The sequence below is a fragment of the Kryptolebias marmoratus genome, linkage group LG22 (assembly GCF_001649575.2).
Source record: "Kryptolebias marmoratus isolate JLee-2015 linkage group LG22, ASM164957v2, whole genome shotgun sequence".
Lineage (NCBI taxonomy): Eukaryota > Metazoa > Chordata > Actinopteri > Cyprinodontiformes > Rivulidae > Kryptolebias > Kryptolebias marmoratus.
Window position 1 is genome coordinate 13,379,076 of NC_051451.1, and position 23,694 is coordinate 13,402,769.

Consider the following 23,694-nt stretch of genomic DNA (forward strand, 5'->3'; position numbering starts at 1 on the left):
TCCAGCTGGGTTGCTTTTTTAACTTAAATGTTGTTTTTTGTTTTTTTTTGCTTACTTGAGATAACAGTCTGGTTAATAATATTAAATAATACTAATAAAAGGTAATATTAATGAACATTTAAACACTAAAGCAAAATTCTACACTCAAATAAATATATTAAAACAACCATTCTAAAATATTTAACAGCTTCACACTTTGGGAAAATGGGGAAAATTGTTTTAAAAACCTTTAACTAGCACACCTTTTGAACCTCTCTACTGTAAAAACATCTCTTTTTCTTTCTCAGGCCTCTTCTGAGAAGCTTCCTAAATCATGTGTAAGCTGCAGGCCGTTCTACTCTGGCGTCCCAGTAGGATTACTCACCCTGTTATATTACACTTTCAAAAATCAGAGCTAAAGATCATTTGTGAGCATCGCTAGAGAGTCACATATTGATTTACTTTGAGTGAATGTTTACTGTATTTGTGGTTTTTGCTTTAGATTCTGGCAAACTGACCTTTATGTGGTTCCTACCTACTATTCAATTTTGTAAATAGGTCCAAATAATAGCAAAAATACAGACAGCTTTAAATCTGTTATCCTTTATTACTGTAAAAACCATTATGTTGTAATAACTAGTAAGACAAGTGGTGAGTACACAACTAATGGTATTTATTATTTTAAAAAACTGCATAGAATCACTTAATTGGCATTAAATAACAAATCTGCGATCATCCAAAAACAATTAAAGTATTATTCATCAACATAAACAGCTTCTTTAGTAAATTTCCAGCACATTCAGGGATTAAGTGTAACTTGATCAGAGCTGTCAGGTTTGCTGTGGGCTGAGTTCTTGAAGGGCAAGCCTGAAATTTATTGGCGAACACAGAAGACAGAAGCTGGTTTGATTTTTGTTTCCGTGAGAATATTTCTGATGTTGGAGAAACAGATAAACGCTCCGAGTCTCTGCTGGGGCTCTGCTCCCTCGTGTTTTCTCAGACTGACAGCTCCTCTGTGTTTCATTTATAAAACAGAAATTGTCTGCTTCTGAAATGTTGTAACATTTCTGATGTTTTCTTATTCTTTCTGTAGTTACATTTCAAAGCCCTGTTCTCAGGCAAGATTGAATTTTCTCTGCAGGGCATTTTGTGTAGTTTTTTTGCTATAAGATTTGTTTCTCTCTTTCTCTTTTTTTTAAATTTTTTTTAACAAAAAGAGACCATTAAAGCAGACATGCCTCAGTAATCTTTTAAAATACATCAAAGTTTAAACTTTAACCAGAAACTTCTTGTCTGATCTCACAACGAAGACACAAAAAAAATGAGACCAACTGGTGATGGGAAGAAAATAAAATCTCACTCTGAAATCTAAGAATAACTAACATTTTTTTAAAACTTAGATTCCAGCGCACACTGGGATCTTCCTACGCACACAAATATATATATATATAAATGTAAACATAAAACAATAATTAAAAAGACATAAATTTGGTGTTTGCTGCTTTGTTGGAAGTTGTGAACTTTAAATATGAAGCAGGCTTTTGTTTTCATTCCTGCATAGATGTAACATTTTGTAAATATTTGAAGATATTTTATTTCCTCTTGTACTAAGATAATATGAACTTTGTAAATTTTATGTAGCTTTTACAGCTTTGTGAATATTTAGATGTGATTCAAGTTCAACAATATGCAGGAGTTTTGTTCAGCTTCACCTACATGAAACAATACAAAACAGACTGAGAAGTGGAGTGGCTTTTTGCTTGATAACAAAAGCAAGAATAAATTTGGTCCTAATAGGCCTCTCTTAACAAGCAGCTGTGTTTCTGTCTCTGCCAGTGTCGGACATTTTTTACCTCAGCCAAGATTTTCCATCCTGTCATGAGAACCGACTGGATCTCTGCTCTGTTAGTGAGGTTTCTCAGCTTTTTTTTTTCTGTTTATCTTGGACTAAAAGAAACAAACTGCCTGGGAAAAGAACAAAACTAACTTCACAAAGATAATAATCAATGTTCATTTTATGTCCTTTTTTTTTCCAGAACTGTGTAAATTTCCAGCTGTGCAGCGACCAACTGGAGTCGCTGATGGCAGTAGGACAAAGAACAGGGTGGGGTGAAAAGGACGAAGGCAGCAGAGTCTAACCTAAATCCTGGAGTAAATCTGAATTAAAAACCGATTACATTCTGATGTGACATGCTGGAAAACATCAGTCTCTTTATTTTTGAATCTGATCAACAGCACATGTTTTCCCCTGCTCTCTGTGAGCAATAAGCTCTAAAGTATTGTGTGTTTTCAGGTGCCATTCACTTCCAGAGTGATGAGATCCAATAGATTGTTCAGCCTGAGAGAGAGATCTCTATTAAGATAGTCCTGAGGGACTGCAGGCTTTCAGGGAATCTGTTTGTTCCTAATCATGGAGGGGATTCAGCACATGCTGAAAGAGGACTGAGAGGAAGAGGAGAACAACACCAGAAGAATGAAAAACAAAGAGAGAGAGAGGTTTGTTATTGAAAAGTGGGTGATCAAGTCTGTGCGTGGATTTCTCTGTTAACAAAGTGTCTGTTGAGCTACTGAACAGATTTTAATGAAACTCTCATAAATTATTCACTGGATGTACATCAACACTGATTCACTATTGAAGTCAACCCTTATATAGCCCCATCAGCTGACTGCCTTAGCAAATACAAAAATGCCTAAAACTTTGCTGATTTTACAGAATTTGAGCTGAAATTAGCTCAGAGTCACCGCTGACTCACTCAGATTGCACAATCTTTTTGTTTAAAACTCTGACATGCAAGGTGGTGCGTGATTGGCTACTGTCACTTTGTACGTAGGGATTCATTTGTCTTCTTGATGGATATTATGAGAACAAAAAGCAACATGTTTTGTTTTTATCTACTTAAGTTTGCAATGAAGATTTACTCTGTATGCTTCAGCTGAGCATCACTTTGCTTTACGTTTAACTGTTGGAAAATCCCAGAGAGGATGATCAAAAGAGTGGTAATAATACATAATACAGCTCTGGTACAATCTAGCTACGTACCGAGTATGTACCTGGTTGTATTATGTATTCCTATCTTATATTAGTGTAAAAGGAAATCTGCTGTTGTTCCTGTGCAAGAAAACACACAGGTACAAGTCAAATGTCTATCAGTCGGTGTTCAGTTTTGGCTCAATAAATATCCTAAGTGCTGTTAGCGGATAAAACTGATCTGACTTTTGGGGACTTGAATGCTAAAGTTTCCACAGTTCATGCTGAGACTTCAGCAGAAACGTATCAATTTTGCAGAGCTGTGGGGCCGTTTTCCTGCAAAGTTCTGCAGCCCGTCACATCACTCTCAGCTCAAGAGCTTGGATGATGGCAGTCCAATAAAATGTTCCGTTTTATTTGAAAAGCTGATGGTCAAAAAGAAATGCCGTGAGTCAGCGGCACTCATGAATGTGATTACATGTTAAATATTTCAGATTACTGCCCTTAGCTCAAGACTCTCTACATTTAAATACACTCAGATGAAAGCTCTATGAACAAATAATATAAGGTGAACTCCAAATAATAAAAAATGAATGACTATTTTTTGGGGGGAGAGCACAAAAAAGCAGAACAGTAGGGAAGGGTTTTTTATTTGAAGCAACAAAGAAGCAGCCAGGGGAAGAGCTCTCCTTCCAAACAGATGGAAGCTTTTTGCACTCAGCTGATAAAACACACTCATTCACATTCACATGAGGGTGAAGTGGAAGGAGAGCCGGGCCAACGTGTTCAGTAAGCTGGCAAAAACACTGGGATGTGGAAGTTTGTGGTTTTAGGTCGGCATGTGTGTCTTATGTGAAAGAAATGTGCAATCATCTCACTCTGTTGATTGTAAAATCTAAGCAGCGAAATGCTAAAATAGGAGCAGTGAATTATGTGCATAAGTAATTAAATGTATTCTGCGCTATCGCAAAAGGCACCAGAGCTTCATTGGCAAGATGACAGAAGTGACCCCCTAGAGGGCCAGTCCAAAGAGGGTAGAGTATAAATATACATGGTGCGAATTCAAGAAATGAGAGAAATTGTCATCCCAGAATGTAGTTTTGGTTTTATTTTAAAATAAATCCTGCTGCTTGAAAGGAAGATTTTGTAAAATAAACAACACTAACAAATTGTGTGCATTACGTCACCAACAACAGAAGACAATGTTTGGGGCTAAATTTAGTTTTTTTTCACGTTTTTTAAAATTATACTGTTGTATCAAACTCAGAGTAAAAGGGATCAGACATCTTCAGCTTTATATCCACTTGACACAAACTTCAAATCACGCTGCACTCACTGAACCTTTGAGGTGGAAACCTTTTTTTGTGCTTTTTGCTCGTCTATTACTTTTAAAACAAAGTGCAAAATTTTTAGAGCCTGGAGTGTACTTTTCTTAATCTTGTTTTCTCAAATGTTTTTTGTGTGATGCTGTAAGTTTTATGTCATAATGAAGACCACAATGTCAATTTAACTCTGCTTAGGAAAATGGCTGTCTGGCAGAGTTATTTCTTATTCATAAAAGTCTTTTATGAAAGAGTGCATTTTTGAGTCTGAAGGCCAGATGTTCGTAGCTTCCCAATTAAAAAAGCCTTTTGCCCTTTCTCTCAGTTTCTGCCCTTACATGTGCCCTGTTTTATTTATTTTTTACATCACAAAGTGTCAGGCAGGTTTCTGCAGCCATATGTGCCCTCATTATCTGCACCTTTTTTTTTTCCAAGAGGTGAACATATCACATTGAAGTTTTTCGCATCGAGCAGTTTTTACACAGCTCTGTTGACTTCAGCAGCTCATTAGGATCCTGTTCAGATGAAATAAACAACCTGTCCAGTGAAGAAATTAATTGTGGGCCAGATTACAGTCAGGTCTGGTTTGCAGGCAGTGTGTCTTAAGTTATTTTTTTGGTTCAGACCTGTTAAACAGAAACAAGCAGTCCGAGTGCTCGCTTGATAAAAATACAACAGCTACTATGAATTTCTGGGGTAAATGCATGTTGCTAAAATTGTTCAAATTAATATATTTATGCTGGAATATTGTCAGAAAATTCCATCAAGTTCAAATCACACAAATAGGTTTATGCGTTATTTAACTTGTGGAGTAAATGTTAGGTCATGTATGGCTCATTTACCAATAATATTCAGTTGTCTGCTCCTGTTATATCATGATTACCACTTCTTTGATGGAAACCAATGCTTGTCCATTTTACAATGTGTTTAAAAGGGCACGAGACCTAGATATGAGAGGTCGCGTTGAGAATAATGTGCACAAAATAAGACCAACAGTTTCAATGTCATACCTAACATTTCACAGCTGGATTTAACAGACTTGAATAGAAAACTGTATCCATTTAAAATAAGAAGCATCTGCTATGTTCAGGACAAACTGAAAGTTACACAGCATGTAAAGATAAATTTTAAGTTGGTGCCACCAAGTGAGAGCAAACGTTATTTAGTTAATTACTGTTCTACGGTTCAGCTTGTAAAATGCCAGACTGAAGTAGGCCTATATCCGAAGGTGGTATTCTTACTATATGACAACAGCTTAATAAAACTCCTGGAATTCTGGTATGGCTTTTGTTTGGTGCGTCACCCCAAAATTATCATTGGACCCCACCTTGCCACCCAATTCCAGGAGGTGCCCCAATTATAACACAAAAATAAGAAAGAAGGAAAAGAAACAAGCAAAATTAGCATATCACCTGCTGGCCTGTATGCTAAAGTTTTAAATAAAGATCCCACTAGATCTGGTAACAGTATGTGCTGGTGATAATAACTGTGTCTGTGTGTGTTTGCTTAGGACGGCAAGTTATGGCAGCCTTTTTGAATCAGATGAAAAGTGATTAAAAAAAAGGGCTAAAAATTATAATAACGAAATTTTTTAATTAATTTATTTTTTTGCATATTAGGATTTAAGGAGGCCTAAAAACGTAGGAACTAGTATGTACATGTAACTTCCGATTGACAGGTTTAAACTTTTTAAAGGTGGACTGCTCCTTTAAGACGTTTTTTGGTCGCTGCCGCTTTCCGTCCGCCAATCCCGGAAGTGGGCTGCTGGAGCAGCTCTCCGCTGGTAAAACACACTTTTTTCTCTGTTTATCTTGGACTAAAAGCTAGCCTAAAATGTCCGGAGGGGTCCAGCTGGAGAATGCCAACCCTGTGATCTTCCAGCGCTCCGTGGAGAGGCTGCTGACAGCCTCCGAGGAGGACGAAGACGTTCACGACCCCATCGACGACAGAGAAATATTTGATATCCTCTTTAAATTCATGCGTTTCTTATCTGGTCCACGTTGAACTATTTTTTTTTTAATTTGTTTATAATAAACCCGCAATAACCAGCTAACGTAAAAAGTTATCTTACATTTTGTAAATATTCAATAATTACAGCATGGACAACTTTACTGTAATATCTTTCTTAGCTAATTTTATAACATCTACTCAGTATGTTGTGAACTTAATAAACTGGAACAAATAATGAATAAATAGCTGTATAGTTTAGATTCAGTAGCTGTTTAGAATCATCTTGTTGGTGTAAAAACACACTTTTTAAGCCTGTCAGACAGTGCTATCTTTGGTAGTTTTTAGACATTCAACCAAATAAATTTAAATAAATGTGCTTTTGCTGCAGGATATTTATAACCAAGTGTCTGAAGGTACATTTTTAAGCGGTGTCCTTTGCTTGGGTGTTTTTTAAGTCATTTGTTAGTGGCATAAACTTCTCCCAAAGTAGAAAATTGTCAGGTACAGAGAGTAGACTGAAAATAAGCACCTACAAAAATAAACTTTGCAAGACCTTCAGAAGCTGTTTGATTTGATAAAATTACAAGAAAGCAAACAATGTAAAATATGAAGGAATGACAGGGAAGCAAAACAACTTTGTAACTTGTAACTATTAATGTTTAGGTTTAAGATTATCTTCATGTATATTCTTTAACTTATGTTACATCTAATTCGATCCATCAATGATCCTGAACATCCTTTGTCTCTGGAGGAGCTCAATGTGTTGGAACAAGTCCGAGTCAAGGTATGTGCGCTCCTTCCACCGGGTTTGACCCCGACTTTCTCAAATATTCTCACATTTACTCAAAGAGTCTCTACCTGGGCACTTTGACTTCACCTTGATGGAAAAAGAAACACAATGAGTACAAGAAACGATGGAACTTTTATTTGTAAGATTGAAAGTACGGATGTTCAAAAATATTCTTCAAAAAGTGTCAGATACAAAGTGTTGTTCATGTTTATCCAGCTGTACCGTTACATTAAAAATGTGTTGCTTTATATTTTAGGGGAACAAAAGTGATGAAAGTTTAATAAACTGTGACAGGGTGCTCACCCATATTATCAGTCACCCTCCTGTCAGAGTTATTTATTTAGGTACATGAATCCTAACCACCCCAGCTGACTCCTTCTTGATGAGTTCTTGTGCAAGTCACAATTCTCTATCAGAATATTAAAGTATGTAGCACTTTCAGATGCCGTCTGAATAAATGAACCTTAATGTGTCCTGAGTCAGTTTGCATATTTCGTTAAAGTTGTTCAGATCAGATCACTCGGGATGTGCATCAATATCCGATGCAAAGTGTTTGTTTTTGTCTTTTTCTTCAGGTTAATGATGCAGAGAGCACTGTGAGTGTTGAATTTACCCCCACCATACCACACTGCAGCATGGCCACCCTCATCGGACTGTCAATCAAAGTCAAGCTGCTGCGCTCCCTGCCCGACAGGTTCAAGGTATGTTAGGGATGGACTTTGAGTGTCACATCCTTCAAGAGATAATTTGTTACCAAAAAAATTATTTCCCCCCTTGTTTGTGGTCCGAGTTCAGTCTGTTTTGTCCTCTCCTCTCCAGATTGATGTTCGCATTACTCCTGGGACTCATGCCTCAGAGGACGCAGGTAGGAGCAGCCGACACGATCAGATATTCGATTTCTGGCTGTTCTTTTCAGTCTGGGTATCATTTAAAGTTAGGGCTTTGTTTTCAGATTCTAATGACTGAACGAAATGTTGTTTTTTGTGTTTCTGTATGCAGTGAACAAACAGCTGGCAGACAAAGAGAGAGTGGCAGCAGCTCTGGAGAACTCGTCTCTGCTGGAGGTGGTCAACCAGTGCCTGTCCACCAGAAGGATCTGAACGCTCTGTCATGTCTTATTGTTGTCCGGCTGTTTTCTTTTTTTTTTTTTATAGCAGTAAAAACTCTGAACAGCAGTCAGTCTGTCTTTCATGTCTGAGATTTGACTGTCATCTCTCTGTCATTTGAAGTTGCAGATTTTGTACTTGAAGCAGCAAAACGCACCAAAGCCCTGAAGAGTTTAAATAAGCTAACCGTAAACTGAGTGTAAACTTATCAGCAAATTGATTTTTTTTTCTAAATTCTAAATCAGCTTTGTAATATTTGTTGTAGTTTTTTAAACAGATGAGAAAAAAATATCAAGGGAGTCGGCAGCATCAAATGTCTTTTGTATATAATAATAATAATGCTTTTGAAGTTTTAATAAAAAATGTGTTAATTAGTTCTGAATTTTTGAGTAACATTTTATTTAATTTGACAAAAAGCTCAAGCTTAATCTGCATTTGTTTGATGTTTACACACAGGTGTAGACAGGTGTTTAAAATCTCAGTTTAATGTTTGTCTTCTTCATTTAACTGAGCCGCAATAAGAAGCCAGTGAAGTTTTATAATGTGCTCTTCAAGCTGGTTCTGTCCGAGTTCTAGATACAATTAAAAGTTGTCTTGAATCAGTTGTAGATGACTAAGTTCTGAAAGTTCATTTAAGTTTGTCCAGTGGTTCATGAGATATTTTGCTAACAGACAAACAGGGTTGACTTCAAAAGTTAACACTGAAGTTTTAAGCAATGCTCTTGTGCAATGAGTAGCAGTTAGTGTATGTGTTGTGAATGACTCTCAGCTACAACTACACTAATTTTTTTGGTATTTCTTTAAAAATTGACTGAGTTGTAACCATTTTTGTAAGGTCAGTTGGCTACGGTGGCCATCTTAAATCGAGATGTGAAGGTAATCAATTGTAGATGCACATTCAGTAATGACTTTCTGTAAGTTTCATTAAAATTGGTCCAGCAGACAACCCTTTTAATAAAGGTAAAACATAAGGGCTAAACTTGTCATGTTTACATTTGTCCACCAGGTGTAGCCCTCTACCCATGTAACTTTAAAAGTCACTGCAGTAAAGCCACGTCTCTTTTTAATTTAATTCAGTCAAACAGTATTGCGACAAGTCGTACTGAAGAGTTGCACTAATCACTAAACATCCATTTTGTTCAGTATTTTGACATCAAACTCATTTGATCTAAAACTGGAGGGTAAATTATTTGTGCGGTCCAATTACAAGTGGACACACATTGCATTGCAACAAAACAAAATGTTCCTGAAGCTTTTCTCTCTTCCCTCTCTCTCTCCTCTTGTTCCACATCTGGAAACATTGCATCACAGCTAAAACACCCGGATAAGAGCCCCCCCCCCAGCGGCGCAGCTGCAGCTGCAGCGGCTGAAACCAGAGACGTCAGGGCGAGCGGAAATCGTCACGTGACAGGAAGTTAGATAATAATTCATCGATTTAGTTGATGGAATTCCGTTCGTCCCGGAGCTTTTATTTTAATAAATTAAATCTGTTAAAATAAACTTTTTTTTTTCTTCTTTTTTGCTTGAAAGTGCGGCGCAGAAACCCAGCAGATATTGACTCGGGCTCCGCGGGGCTCCGGGTGCTGCCTCTTCCTGCCAGCTCCTCCGGATTGGCTGCTCGGAGGTCTTCATCAGCAGCCGCAGGATACTGACGGTCCATGGGAGATTATTAGCCCTGCGGACCGCTTCATACTTCCAGAGGTAAGGCGAAAACAAACACCTCCTTAACTTTTTATTATTATTTTTTTTACTTGAATTGTTTGTCTAAGCTGTGAGCTCCGGTGGAGCGGAAACAAACCGTGAGACCCGCCGAGTTCGGCTTTAAAAAAAAAAAAAGCAGAGAGAAGTTCTCAACTTCTTGAAAGCAGCTGGGAATGATTTCAGCAGTAGATTAGTTGTTTATATCACCGTCTAAAAACGGAGTTTTTTCGGTTATAGACTCCTCTTTTTGTATTATTATAATTTTTTTGCAAACCCTTCAATGGTCTGACAGCGGCTTTGGTAACTAGGCCTGTTTGTTTAATCTCTTATGTACAATTAATGTGCAATCTGAGGACCTTTTTCATTTTTTAATCTGCATATTTTGTGGTCTGTAAAGAGGATGTAGCACGTCACGGATGGCCAGGCTGTGTCCAAACCATATCATCTGAGTTGCAGAGCTGAGCTGCGAGGTGTTTTGCAGCTCAGCTTTATTTTCAGAAGGTTTTGCTTGGAAACAGAGACAGCTGGCACACGCACACACGCACACACACACATACACACTCATGCACAGACAAACAAAAGTCCTTGGATACACAGGCTGTGTTTGGAAATGTAATGCATGCAGTTTGCACAGTGCCATTTTGATGTGCAGGGCATATTTTGGGTTCACTGTTTTGAATTCAGGGTAAGGATGGTGCGATTTTGGTTTAATTGGGAACAGAATTCAAGGCCTTTCTTTTTCTCTCTTGTTGCTTGAACACTTTACAGAGTTGCATGATTTAAAAGCAGCGCAGTAGATCAGACTTGTCTTCGGTCATTTAAAACTGATTATTTTTTTTACATTTGGACTCAATGAACAGTAGATCTTGGTGTCATATGTAACTGGAGTGGCTTTAAAAACAAAAACACTTAGTATTTTCTGACTCGTTGTTAATACTTCTCCTTTTTTTCATGCCGGAAGATGGTTGTGCATTAGTTTAGGCTGAAGTAGAACTGAATGTCACTCATGAAGATGACCACATTAAAGCAGCAATGTGACACGCAGCCTTGATTAATTTACGAGCAGCAGAAAAAAGACGCACCATCTTTTATTTTGAGTGGTGGGAGCTGACCTGTGGTGTTGGTGTTTCTTCAAATAAAGACTTTAGTGTTACAACACAAGTTTGGGGGTTTTGCTGTAACTTCGTCTCCTTTTTAGAAAGCTCTTTTTATTGTCCCTGTGGCAGATTAAGCTCCATTCCTATTTTTAGATTCTATTTCTATTTAAAAAGCTTCAAAACACGACCGGGCTCTATATGTGCGAGAACACGATCCGTATGTGAACTGGTGTTCCCAAACCTCGAGTTCTGCATTTGTTCTTCCCCTTCTTTTTTCGTAGTTATATATGTTTTTTGTTCGGGTTTTTCAGTCATCCTTGACCCTTTTCTTCAGAAAAAAAGTCCATCGAAGATTGATCGGACAAAATAAATAAGTTTTTCAGGCTTAATATCATATTCAGAAATTATTTGCAAGAGCTCTCTGATGCAGAGGCGTGAATGTAGCTGCTGAAACTTGAATAGGTTAGGGTGGAAGTCAAACACAACACATTTAAAGTGGTTAGAGGTGAGGCATTCAGCACGCTGTTCTTATTAACAACATTTTTGTCATCTAAAGTCTCCTTTGTTTGGTTTGCATGAATTACCAAAAGGGGAACAGCAGCAGCTTAAGTATGTTTTTTTTTTTCTTAATTCTTTTTTTTAGAACAGTAAGACAGGAAAAGATGTATAAAAACAGCTCAAATCAATGTTGTTGCTCACATAATTCCATAAACCCTTACTTCTTTTTAAAGCACATATTTTACCATTCCTATCACTGGTTGTGTCTTATTGAAGCGCACATAAATTATATCGTCAAAAAGTTGCTGCTGTTCCTCGTCTGACCCTAATGAACAGAGGTGGTTCATCGGTGTGTGTGTGTGTGTGTGTGTGTATGTGTGTGCTGACACGTTGAATTTGCGATGCGAAAACCCTAAAAGAAACACGACTCTTTGCAGATTTAGATGAAGAAATAAGGGGACCATCTCTACTCACGTACTGTAGTTGTGTTTTTCTCCCTCCTAAAATTGGTTAGCTTCTTGGTTGGCTGACACCCGGTGCGAACTCTGGCGTGTAAAGGCCTTCCAGTTATTCTTGCACCAGTCGGATTGCGGTAGCATTTCATCAACGGCGTTTTGGCCTTTTGCGCAACAAAAGACGGGGCCCGGTGAATGTGCTCACGTTTCAGCTCATCGTAGTTCAACGTTCTTGGCATTCGTCGGGAACGTGGTGGGACGATCCCGCCGTTTGTTAGGAAGTTATAGGAGCGGAGTGGATTTCAGGTCGTGATGTTTCTGCTCTTCAGTTTAGTCAGATTTATCCCAAAAAAGCTTCTTTTTGCCGTAAAGTCAGGGACGAACAGATCCGTTGTGACCAGAGCTGGTCCACTGTTGTGGATTTCTTCTTGGTTGGCGGAGAGAAAAGACTTGATGCATGTGAATAATAATAGAGCTGTGAAAAAACGTGTGGTTTTGGCATCACTCTGCTGAAACTCGTGGCCACATGCCCTGTGCATTTGTAGTGTAACCACTGGTTACTAACCAGCCCAGTCAGTCCGAACTAAAACAGTGACTTTTATGATCAGGAAATGCTGCAGCGGGAACTGATTTGTATACGTCCTACTTTGTGTTTGTCTCGTTGTGGCACTATTTCTGAGCCATACTACATGAGGACAAAGCTTCTGAAGTGAGTGATTTTTCCTGGAGGCAAGCTGCGTAAATGTTCACGTGACTGACGTGAACCGCAACCCCAGGAGTCAGAAAATAAGGCCAAATTAAAAGCTGAGCATTCCTTGAAGGAATGATTATCACCGTCTGCCGTTCATGCCAGCGTTTTAGGCTAAGATCGCTGTATGTAGAGAAATGACTGCGTTGTAGATATTTTGGTCAAACCTTGAAAATGCCATTCTGTGTAATCTCATGTGATCACACAAAATGTCACACTCAGTCAGCTACGACCACATTTAAATTTAGCTCAACATCTGGAAATTTGACTGTGTTCACTTCATTCCTTAAACTGCTTTGGTCGATTAGCTGTGGCAGCCATCTTGAATCAGTCTCACCCACTACCACACCAAATTGTAGGCAAGTATCTGTAAAACAGACTGAAATTTTGCCAGTTTTGTGAGGTTTTTTTAATTTTAGACATTCAGTTGACTGTGGCAGCAATCTTGAGTTGTTGACTCCAAAAGTTTAATCAGTTGTAGATGTACATCCAGCAATTACTTTCTGCAAGTTTTATTAAAATCCATCCAGTGACTCGTGAGATAGTTTGGTAACAGACAAACATGCACACACGCACAGACATTAAAAACATTATTGAAAACTTTATTGGCTGTTTTTGTCTTTTGGATGTTAAAATGCTACATTCGATGTAGGTAGAGATGGTAAATGTGGCTCTGTTAGCCGTTGCTGCTGCTGCTCTCCAGTGGATTCTTGTGCTGCATGGGTCTTTCTGAACCGCTTCCTCGTGGCTGCATATGTATATTTTGATCACCACTCTTTCTATACCCTGTCAAACAATTGCAGAGCCAACACACAGATGCACAACCATACATGCAAACATCCTTCCACCCATTTTCTTTACCCTCACCGGGTGGGCTGGTGCCTACCTCCAGTAGGGACCCCGGACAGGTCCAGCAGGGCTACATGGAGACAAACGAGACAGACAACCATTCACGCTCTCAGTCACACCTAATGGCAGTTTAGAGTAACCAATCACACCAACATGCATGTTTTGGACTGTGGGAGAAACCAGAGTACCTGCATCTGAGATTTGAAGGGTAGACTTTCTTGCTGTTAGATTGCGGTGCTAACATTCACAAACCTGAAACCAGTCACGTGCAGATGGCACAATAAATACATGACGTATTGGCTACACACTAATAGTAGGTCTGAGGTAGTTTTAAACTCAGTTCAGCTTATTTATAAAGCACCAATTCACAACAAAAGTCATCTCAGGGCACTGTGCATAAACATTCATATACATTATAAAAATCCAAATAGTAAAAGTTATCCATCTAAGGACGTTTGATGTCCTACAAATGTGTATTTGGCTTAGAATGGCTTCTCTGATGCTCGTGTATTTTAAATAAGTCCAGACCTGACATGGCTGTGAGGATTTTCCTTGAGTTTTGCAGCTTTCCCATGCTTATCACTTCTGACTCCCAAACCACAAAATGTCATCAATCAAACGACAAATTCATCACTTCAGAATAGGACTCTGAGGGTTTATTAGGGCTTCTTTTCAGACTCTTAACAGAAACATTCCAGTTATTCTCCATCAAAGTGGTTAGAAAGTACTGAGCGTTATTCAATTATCCTGTAAGAACAGCAGCTGGGGGGAAAACGGACATTGATTTTAGCATTTGCTGGAAAACTGACTTTATTAGTTGCCGTTCAGCTAAATATGGTTTACATGCCTGCCTTGTATTTTTATTGGCACCTACTTCTAGCTGCAGCCTGAACTGCTTATGTTGCAGCATGATGCAATGGGAAACAACTTAGACAGTTATCCTATTGTTTTTGCAAAAAAGAAGGAAAGAAAACTGCATATCAGCAAAAGGGGAAATAATACTTGTAGAAATAGTCTTTGTACTTAATTTCTCATCTCAAAACCTTTTGTGCTCGCCTCGTGACATTGCATTACAAGTGGGTTTAAATAAACTGCAAGGGATTGCAGCATTTGCTTTTTTTATTTATAACAAAACATACGATTGAGGAAGCTTTATGAGAATTCAGCAACTTTCAGTGCCTGCAGTGACTGTAAGGGTCTGCAGAAAGTTTTTGTTGCACTTTTTTTTTGTGTGTGTGAAGCCATGGATTTACTTTTTTTTTTTTCATTTTTCTTGATGCTTTTGCCAAATGCAATGTGGGAAACCCCAGTGTTTTTATATGATCAACTAAAGAAGCAGCTCACGCACGTTTTTCTTTCCCCTTAATGGAGATCGGGTTCTGTTAAAGAAAAAAAAAACTGCTGGGAGCGTGTGGAAGAAAGTCAAGGTGTCTCTTTAAGGAGCTGCTCTGCTGCTGAAGCTGGCTGTAAAGAGTCGGAGTACTGAAATACAGGGGATGGGGGTTTGGCAGCTCGCCTCTGACTGCGTTGCGAAGCAGGAAGTGTGACACTGAGAGCACAGGAAGTGGCTGATGTAGAGCCGTTCTGCCCTTTTTGTCCTGCAGCATTAATAGCTGGGATCAGTTCAGTTTTGGTTAAAAAGAACCTCTGTTTGCTCTCTGATAAACCAAAGAATGGTAAATGGAGTGCATTTAGGCACCGCCTGTCCAGTTCTGCATGCAACAGCTAAACACAGCAGCGTAAAGCTAAAATAAAAGCGAAATGTGGCTCAGCTATTGAGTAGTGACAACAACAGTATCAAAGAAGCAGCTGTGGCGTTTTATGACTTTGAACGTTTGCTTGAGTTCAGTTTTGTTTAGGAGTTTGTCATCATGGAAAACAACAGTTTACATTGTCAGAAATAGTGATGAAAAGGAGAAAAATATCATGTCAAACAAATTTGAGATGCATGTGTTTCATTTGAGTCTCTCTTTATGCGCAGGACTTGCAAAATGCAAGACTCATTTATCATTTTTATACTGCCTTTGAGCCTTTCTGATGTTAACTCTTACACTTCCACACACCACAGTATGAATCATGCAAAGAGGACAATAATCACTCTGATAATGACAGTCCTTTGATGTAGCTGGATGTAAAAATGTTCAAAATAAGCTCCATTTAAACCTGTTTAACAAAAGAGAAGTCCATTTTTTTTCTTTGAACTATAAACACATTTGCTTGAATATGCGAATATGCTGCAAGGAACTGAAGTTTGTAGCTTGATTTGTCATTTAAAATATATTTCAAAAAAATGTTTTCTTTTCGTCATGCTATTTAAATGTTTTTATATTCTTAGCCCTTATTTCCAGGATTTGTAATAGATCTTTGTTTGATCTGTTCACTACCCTCCCCCCTCCACCAGGTGGGGAGCTGAAAAAGAGGAAGTGATGTGAGCCATATATAAATGCGTGTTGAAGAGAGACTTCTGAGTGTGTGTGTGTGTGATGTGAGAGCAGAGAAAGAGGAATCAAGAACTTGGGCCCAAAAGTTAAATTTTAAAACCTCCTTTTTTTTTTTTTTTTTTTTTTTAAAGATGTTTAGAGGCTGCTAACTTTCTGCTTTTTTTCACTTTCAGCTGCATGTGGCTGCTGTTCATGTGTTGCATTTTTCTGAGGAATGACCTTAGGTGCTTCTTCTACTGCCTTCTGAACTTGCTACTAATTCTTCTATGGACACAGATTGAGTAAGTAGACTCTTGTATTCTTTCGGTGTCACTTGTTTAACACTCTGTAAACGTTAAAGCAGTGTGGGGTGGATGAGGAGGCCTCTTTAAGATCTGTTGCTGCTGATGATCTCTTTTTGGGGTAGTTGCAGTTCTGCATAAATTATATAGTAAACTCCTCATTAGTATGTTGCGATAGTGTGAAAAGTTGAGTTCAGTTTTCTTTTTTTTCTTTTTTTTTAAAGTCAGTCAGTCAGGAAGCCAAGTAGGTCTAAGTGTAGTAATTTAATTTTGATGGTAGTACAACTTTAAAACACAGAGACGATGTTTGAAACATTAGGAACAGTCAGAAAGTGGCATCAGGATGAATTTAGAGAACAATTTTACTGATACCATACACTAACTCTGGCTTAGAACCACGAGGCATATACAGTTCAGTTCGTGTACATAATTTATTCTGTGGGCTCCGTGCTTCAATCTAATAATGGACATTTACATCTAATTGACAAGGGAAGTACACTCCTCAGAGTATAGGTCTGCTGAAGTGGTTGAACATATGAAGCAACACTTTCAGCATTTAGGAAAATCTTAAATGAACCAATTTACCCAGTCAGTAATGAATGTTTCATCTTGTCTTTTCTGGACATGTATTGTCTGTAGAAACAGTAGTTTCTAAAGTTCGGTCCTAGAAGCTCAGCAGGAATGGAGCAACAGTGAAGCCCAAAATTATGACATAAATTTGGCTCATCTATCACTTGGTTTTTGGGTATTCGGTTGAATCATCTTTTATATCTATGGTTACACCACAAATAAACCCTTAAATGCATCCTTACTATCTGTAATCTCAGAAAACCCAAACAATAGCTTGGAACAAATGTACCATTTAGTACTTATACATGCTCAAGACTTTACAGAATCTCCTCCATGTTTGCTTCTTGAGGCATTGATAGAAAACCTTTGTGTCTTTAAACAGGGTTTTCTGTTAAATTTCAGCTAAGATTTACTTCTTATGATGAGTCATTTAAAAACTTCTGTTGACCTGAAAATCTCCAGAACACTTGCGTCTCGAGTTAGGGGTTCTGGTTTGTCCGTTTTCTGTTTTTCTCCACCCATCTGCAAACCAGTTTAACGTGTTTCTGATGTATTTTCCTTGCCTTCCTCGCTCGCATCCTCGTATTTTTTATTCTCACACTGAAAGAAAATTCAGTCTCACTCTAAGCAAGCTTTGCAGTGTCAGAGAAAGTCAAAGTAATGACACAGTTTTAATCTGGAAGTGGTTCAAACCTCTAAGGAAAAAACCTAAAAAAAAAAGAAAAAAGATAAATGTGCTTGTATTACAAAATCCTGTTTGATAAAACTTTATCAGTTGAATAAACACAAGTCACATATCTCAACAAAATAAACTCAAGAGTGACAGTTTGGGTTTATTAAAGTTAAAATTACCCTGCTAAAAAGAACTGAATCAACAGCAGTGGAATCACATCTGTTCCAGACGTTAAAACCATGGCGTGTGTGTGTGTGTGTGTGAGTGTGTGTATGAGCAAGTTCACTTGAACACACCACAGGATGTTAGCTTAGCCACTCAGCACAGTTTCTGCACTGCTCTGATACATTTGCTACCGAACTTGACTGCATTCAGAATCTCTAAATTTACCTTTTCCTGTAATTATCACATTTTTCAGTACAAGCTCTGTGCTGCGCTCTTCGTCTCCAGTGAAGACATATGGTGTATTTATAGTAATAATGGTTATGAATTTAATAGGCGTGTTTGAGTTTTCTTACAGCCTGTTGTGAACTGTTGTTCCTCCCGGAGCCATCTAAAAGCTTGGGTGGAGTTGTGTGAAGATTGATGCAAGCTTTCCTCTACCTAGTCCCACTTTCTGCGACTCATTTTGACAACAATATAATTGGTTTATTTTGAACTTGTCAGATTTTTTTTCCCAACCTTCAGCTAATTTGAAGAATTGATTAAAGTAAGTTAAGATCTAACCTGTGATCAATGCCTGCAGGAAGAAAGCGGAGCCATTGTGACTGACTTCTGTCTGTTTTTGGTGTTATATAGCTCATAAGTGAGAATATTATAACAGCAGTAGCCTGGAGAGACATGGACTGTTTTATCAACCAAATCAAAACCTTAAGCTACACAAACATACCAAGATACATTTACTAAAATAATCTCAAACTGTTAACATAGTGGCGTTGGCAGCCATTTGTACACTGCCATTATTAGTCTACACATGCATGACCTACTTTCTCTGCAGGGTGGGTTTTCAGTCTACCTTTGTCTCAAAGTTACAAATCTAATCAGCTAAACATCTTGTTTATCTTCTCTCAGAAAATATTGAACTTATGATTGTATTCAAATCTGCTGCTAAGTACAGAATTGTTTTATGTCATCGAAGTGGTGAACCCACTGTGTCATTTGCATGTAAGTTGGGAAGAATGTAACTCTCGTGTGTTTAAAGTACAGGAGGTTCAGTGGCAGGGTGAAGAAGGCTTTTTTTATGGCCATTTGTAAATGAAAACATATGTGGACCCTATTAAGAGTGTGTGTGTGTCTTCAAAGGATGCACAGCCTTTAATCTACTCAAATCTCTTCTGCTGCTCCTCTCTTTTTGTCAGAGAAGTCATTCTGAATGCTGTACTAAATTTAGGATGTTATTAGAGAAGGTTTGAATTTCAATACACTGGCCTGTTTCTTATGGTGGAAGTTTCTTACGTTCACTCGGTGTTCTGCAAATCCAATCCAGTTTACTGACAACTTTTTTTTTTTTTTGGTAATTAAACGGTTACAAACATGCTCTTTTATTATCAGCTGTCAACCATGTAAACCCAGGGAGGGGTTTTCCACCTCGAGTCCCTTCGCCTCGCAGCACACAAGAAGCTTCAGGCCAAACTGTTGGTCTTCCATTTGCTGTCAGTGTTTCTCGATTGTTACAGGAAATGAGTCGACGTGTTACCCTCAGTATCTCGAACAGAACTGCAATATGGAGTCATATTAGAACTACTGATAACCACAGACTTACTTTTATCTTTTTTAGTTCAGTGCACTGTTAAATGTATGTACCCTCCCATCAGAGAGGACCAAACAAAACCATATAGTTCACTTGTTGATGCAGCCGTTTTGTACTTGGCTTTGCAAAGTCTGGTTCAAAAGACCCAGTTAGGTTGAGCTTTTTACAATTTCAAGTATCGTTTCAGTAATTTGGGTTAACTAAAAAATAAAAGCTCAAATGCAGTATTTTCCAAAGATTTAAACATACTGTGTAAGGTGTAAAACTGGAAACTGATGCAGATCATTCAGATGGTTATCTACAGTTTATATTTACACCCATCAGTTTATACCACTGACAGGTGAAATAAAAACCATGGGAGATTTGACACCAGTGGGTGGATGGATACATTAGTCAGTAAGTAAACCTTTTGGGTTTCTTACCTGGTGAAGGCATAGTATCAGTCTGCGCTGTGGAAAGAAGAATCAGAGTAACTTTATTTATCCTAAAATTAAATTGCCTAAATGACTTTCAGAAAAGCCAGCAGAGGTGCCATGGTTTTTGGGAAGTAACGTTTTGCTGGGAAACCTGGGATCTTTCCATTCACGTGGATGTTAGGTTGACACAAACCACCAACCTAGTCATCATTAACTTCATACTCAACTTCATGAATGTTGTATCCCCTGATGGCCTTTTTCCTCACTAAAATGCAGACTGCAGATATTTCTCCAGAATGGTCGAGGAACAAAAAAAACAAAAACAATTTCAAGGTGTTGACACAGCCTTTAAATTCTCCAGATTACAAGGTGTTGATTTATTTGTGGAATACAGTGTACAAAAGTATGATTTATGGACGCCCTGCCTTGCAAATTACAGGATGAAAATGATTTGCTTCTGACTTGACATCAGATACCATAGCGTAGGTTGAGAGGTTTAATGGAGTCCGACTGACCGGGGATGGTTCAGCAGCAAATGCAGACCTGCTCAATATCAGCAAGTGGTCATATTGTTATGGTTTATCTTGTTTTTTTTGGGAGAATATGTCGACTTAAATAATTTGAATTTACAGATGACTGGTCTGGGGTTTTCTGGGTGCCTTCTTTGATTGGAAGGATGTCAACAACGTTATGCTAACTGAGAGCTCTCATATTGATCCAGTGTAATACTCGCTAAAGGAAGTATTGATTTCCAAATGAACTGATGATTTGCTTTTGGTTTTTATAATTAAAAATATTGATGGTTTGAAAGGAGTTTGTGTCTAACTGGCAGCCTGCAGTTGTGCAAGTATATGGGAAATGGTGAAATGATTAGTACCAGGGCTGCACAATAAATTAAAATTATGTTACATCACAGTATCTATGTCAAATGTCAGCTTCACTAAAAAAAGGACTGCATTAACTGATGAGCCAAAATATTACAATTGCAATGCATTTTTATTCTGCATGCCAATAATATATGTAGACAACAATGGATTCTCTCTGCCATTGATGCCCACCACTGATCACATCATAACCATCATCATCAGAATACGTTTCAGTTGCATGTTTTTCTAATATTGTGCAGCCTTAAGGTGAAAATGCCAACTTTTGTGTGTAGGTTTTCTTTCATTTTAGGTGTTTTGTCTTTTTATGCTTTTGTGTCAACTTATTATGAGTCTATCATTTTTTTTTTTAAGTAACCGAAATTTTTTTTTAAAAAACATTTTATATTCAGTTCAGAGCATTTCTGCAGCAATAGCTCTATCTCTCTGAACCACATCGTCCTCCTTTTCTTTGTTAGATGTTCCAAATGTTAATCACATTATTTTTTGTAAATGAACTTCTGTGGTGTTGCCTAGCAAGTTGCAACTTTTTTTTTCAGTTGTTATTTAAGGTCATGATGACTTTTTTTTTTTTTTAGATTGTAAGAGTCATAGTTCTGCATATGTAAAGCTGCACTAGATGTTTTTAGGAACTTCGACAGTAATAGGCTGTAAAATGTCACGAAAACTTTGGTGCATTTTCAGTGAAATCGTAATGTTGAATTCTATGTATGTCTGGGTTTTGAAATCAATGTTTCTTTTTAGTGGAAATGAATTTACTATCACCATCTTGCTTCAAACATCTTCTGCTTCTATGTAATTCTGAGTATTTTGCCAATTTAGAATTTGACCAAAGAATATTTTAGGTCGGGGTCAGCGCCTCAACTTTTTCGTGGTCTCTGGCTTCCCTTTAAAATATTGTGGACTTCTTTTACTCTTGGATTTGCAAATGTAGACTTTCTCACACATTCAGTCTTTACGAGAAGGTTTACATTCTGATACAGTGTCCTGTTGTCATGTGTAAGGAAATTGTTTCGTGATATTAAACTTTTTGGCTAATTTTTGTTTTGGAAACAGTCTATCTGTTCAATAGAACGTCATGTATCAGTCATATTGGTGGTATTAGTTGTGGACAACTGTTCAGATTTAGTTGGGGTTTTGGGGCGTATTTTAAGGACCGTGTAGAAAGATTTTTTCCCTAATCGGTCAGCAGTTATAGGTCTAATACAAGAACCATTGTTCTTAATTCAACCAGGGTGTTTTTTTGTTCATTTATTTAGTTTTAACAAAGTAGAAGCTTCAGAGTTTGGTCAAATTGGTGACTGCAGCATATTGGCAGCAGTGGAAACTTATTGTAAAGTAGGATGGTAAAGGTGTCACTCTGTGCAGGAACAAATGAGGTTAGATTATCGAGAAAGGGTAAACGAGCAGAAGATGAGACCGGAAGATCAAAGAAGAGTTTGAAAAAAAGGGGAAATTACACATTTCTGAAGACATCAAGCAAAAAGAGGAAGAAGAAAAAAGGTGATGAACAAACAAATGCAAAACGAGGTGAGGCTGAGAGAAATGTATATAAAAAAAACAACAAACAAATTTGTAAACGATGCGTAGCGATCATCACCATCCCAGCAACCGGATGACAGCGGTGCTGGAGGCGCGTGGTGACTTCCTGTTTGTCGCAGCATAGGGGAAGTGAGAGGCCCCGAGGACGATCTGAAGTGTGAAGCAGAGATGTGCGAGGTAGAACGGGGTGACCTTGGTGTGAATCTGGATGTGTGTTTGTGTGTTTTAAAGAGTCTGTAATACCTGCAGTCATACTTCTATTGGGGCAGGTTGAGTTTATGCTAGAGGGCTGATATCATGGGTCTGGACTTGTCATTATTCTGTCATATTATGATTCACAAGTAAAAATGTCATTGTTGCATCACTTATGGTGTTTTAACCAATTCCTTCAACGTTTAGAATCCAAACAGAAACTTCAGATTAGTTTTTGGCAAGATCAGCAAGTATAGATTATGACTTTTCTTAATCTCCATTTGGACAACTTTAGACACTCTGAAGCAAGTTAAAGTTAAGAATAGTGTATCGTTAACATTCTGAGTACTCCAGCTTTAGCTCTCTTAAAATTACTTCCTAGTATCATTTGTAAAATCCTAACACAAACAAATTACATTTGTTCAGTTTTAGGGAACTTAACACAAGTTCCTGCTTGGTGACACATTTATTGTAAGTACTGTAGTTACTACCTGGAATTTAGCATGTTTTTTTTTTTTTTTTTAATTTAAAGCTTAACCTTCAGTTGTCCTTACAGTTTCTTTAGTTCTAATTTGATTAACGCACAAAGAGCGGACACTACCACAGATAAGTGCGTTGAGTTGAGATTTGTCTCCAAGCCTTTCAAGTGTCGGCCTGTTTTCTGAGAACGCTTTTCTAAACCAAATCATGTCAAAGGAAATGAAAGCAACTGCTCTGGCCTCTACAAGAGACAGTGGAAACTTTTTTTTTTTTTTTTTCTCAAACAAAACCGGGATATGTTCAGTTTGGTTTGGCGACCGTTCAGATTGGTTCACACTTTTCTGTTTCACAGTTCATGAACATCCTTTACAGTGAAAGGCCTTCTGCTCTCAGCATGAAATACAACGTAGAGCTGCGTTAGGAGGGGTGTTTGTACCAGGTGGCTGGGTGGAAAGTCTCTGCAAAATGTCCAGTTTGAATGTTCAGACTTTTTAAGTACTCAAATATCACACCTCTGGAATATCTCTAGAAAATGTTAGCACTGAGGAACTTGTTTGAAAACGGCATCGGACGCAAACATTTAGTTGTCACACGAGGCACCACTTCTTCAAGGATTCCAGCTTTAACTTTGGCAGTCACTTAGTGTTGGTCAAATAATAAAGATGTTCTCTATAAATTACAATCTTTGACAGAATATTGAACTTCTAGATTTGGTTTCCCTTCTTGATGCTCTGTATTAGAGGGTCAAGTCATGTCAGAAACTCATAAGACAGCTATTTTTTTTTACCCTCTTTCCATTTGAGTTCATTTTTGGTTTGCAGGAACACTGGAACTGCCACAAGGGCTCCAGTCTTTCGTTTAAAAAAGATATTCAACATTCTTTTAATACCAGCTCACTGAACATGCTTTTGTGTGTGATTGGTCCTGCAGGGTGCGGCATCCAGTGCAGACAAAGTAAAGCGGCGAGCAGAAGATGCCAGCCCCACCTCCCCCACCACCCCC

At 38.1% G+C, this 23,694-nt stretch overlaps 2 protein-coding genes across 2 annotated transcripts in view; both read left to right on the plus strand.

The window, feature by feature from the left end:
* Positions 1–6,004: 6,004 nt before the first annotated feature.
* ciao2b (cytosolic iron-sulfur assembly component 2B) lies at positions 6,005–8,497 on the plus strand. Its single transcript, XM_017428942.2, has 5 exons — positions 6,005–6,229; positions 6,924–7,003; positions 7,585–7,710; positions 7,829–7,874; positions 8,009–8,497. The coding sequence occupies exons 1-5, from the start codon at positions 6,103–6,105 to the stop codon at positions 8,107–8,109; spliced, it is 480 nt and encodes a 159-aa protein (XP_017284431.1). The 5' UTR covers positions 6,005–6,102; the 3' UTR covers positions 8,110–8,497.
* Positions 8,498–9,525: 1,028 nt separating this feature from the next.
* Positions 9,526–23,694, plus strand: part of wipf1b (WAS/WASL interacting protein family, member 1b) — a 20,895-nt gene continuing 6,726 nt past the window's right edge. Inside the window, 3 exon segments of the mRNA XM_037973425.1 lie at positions 9,526–9,816; positions 23,623–23,692; position 23,694. The exon segment at position 23,694 is cut by the window's right edge and continues 59 nt beyond it. Coding sequence (XP_037829353.1) covers positions 23,666–23,692; position 23,694 — 28 coding nt within the window. The 5' untranslated portion in view covers positions 9,526–9,816; positions 23,623–23,665.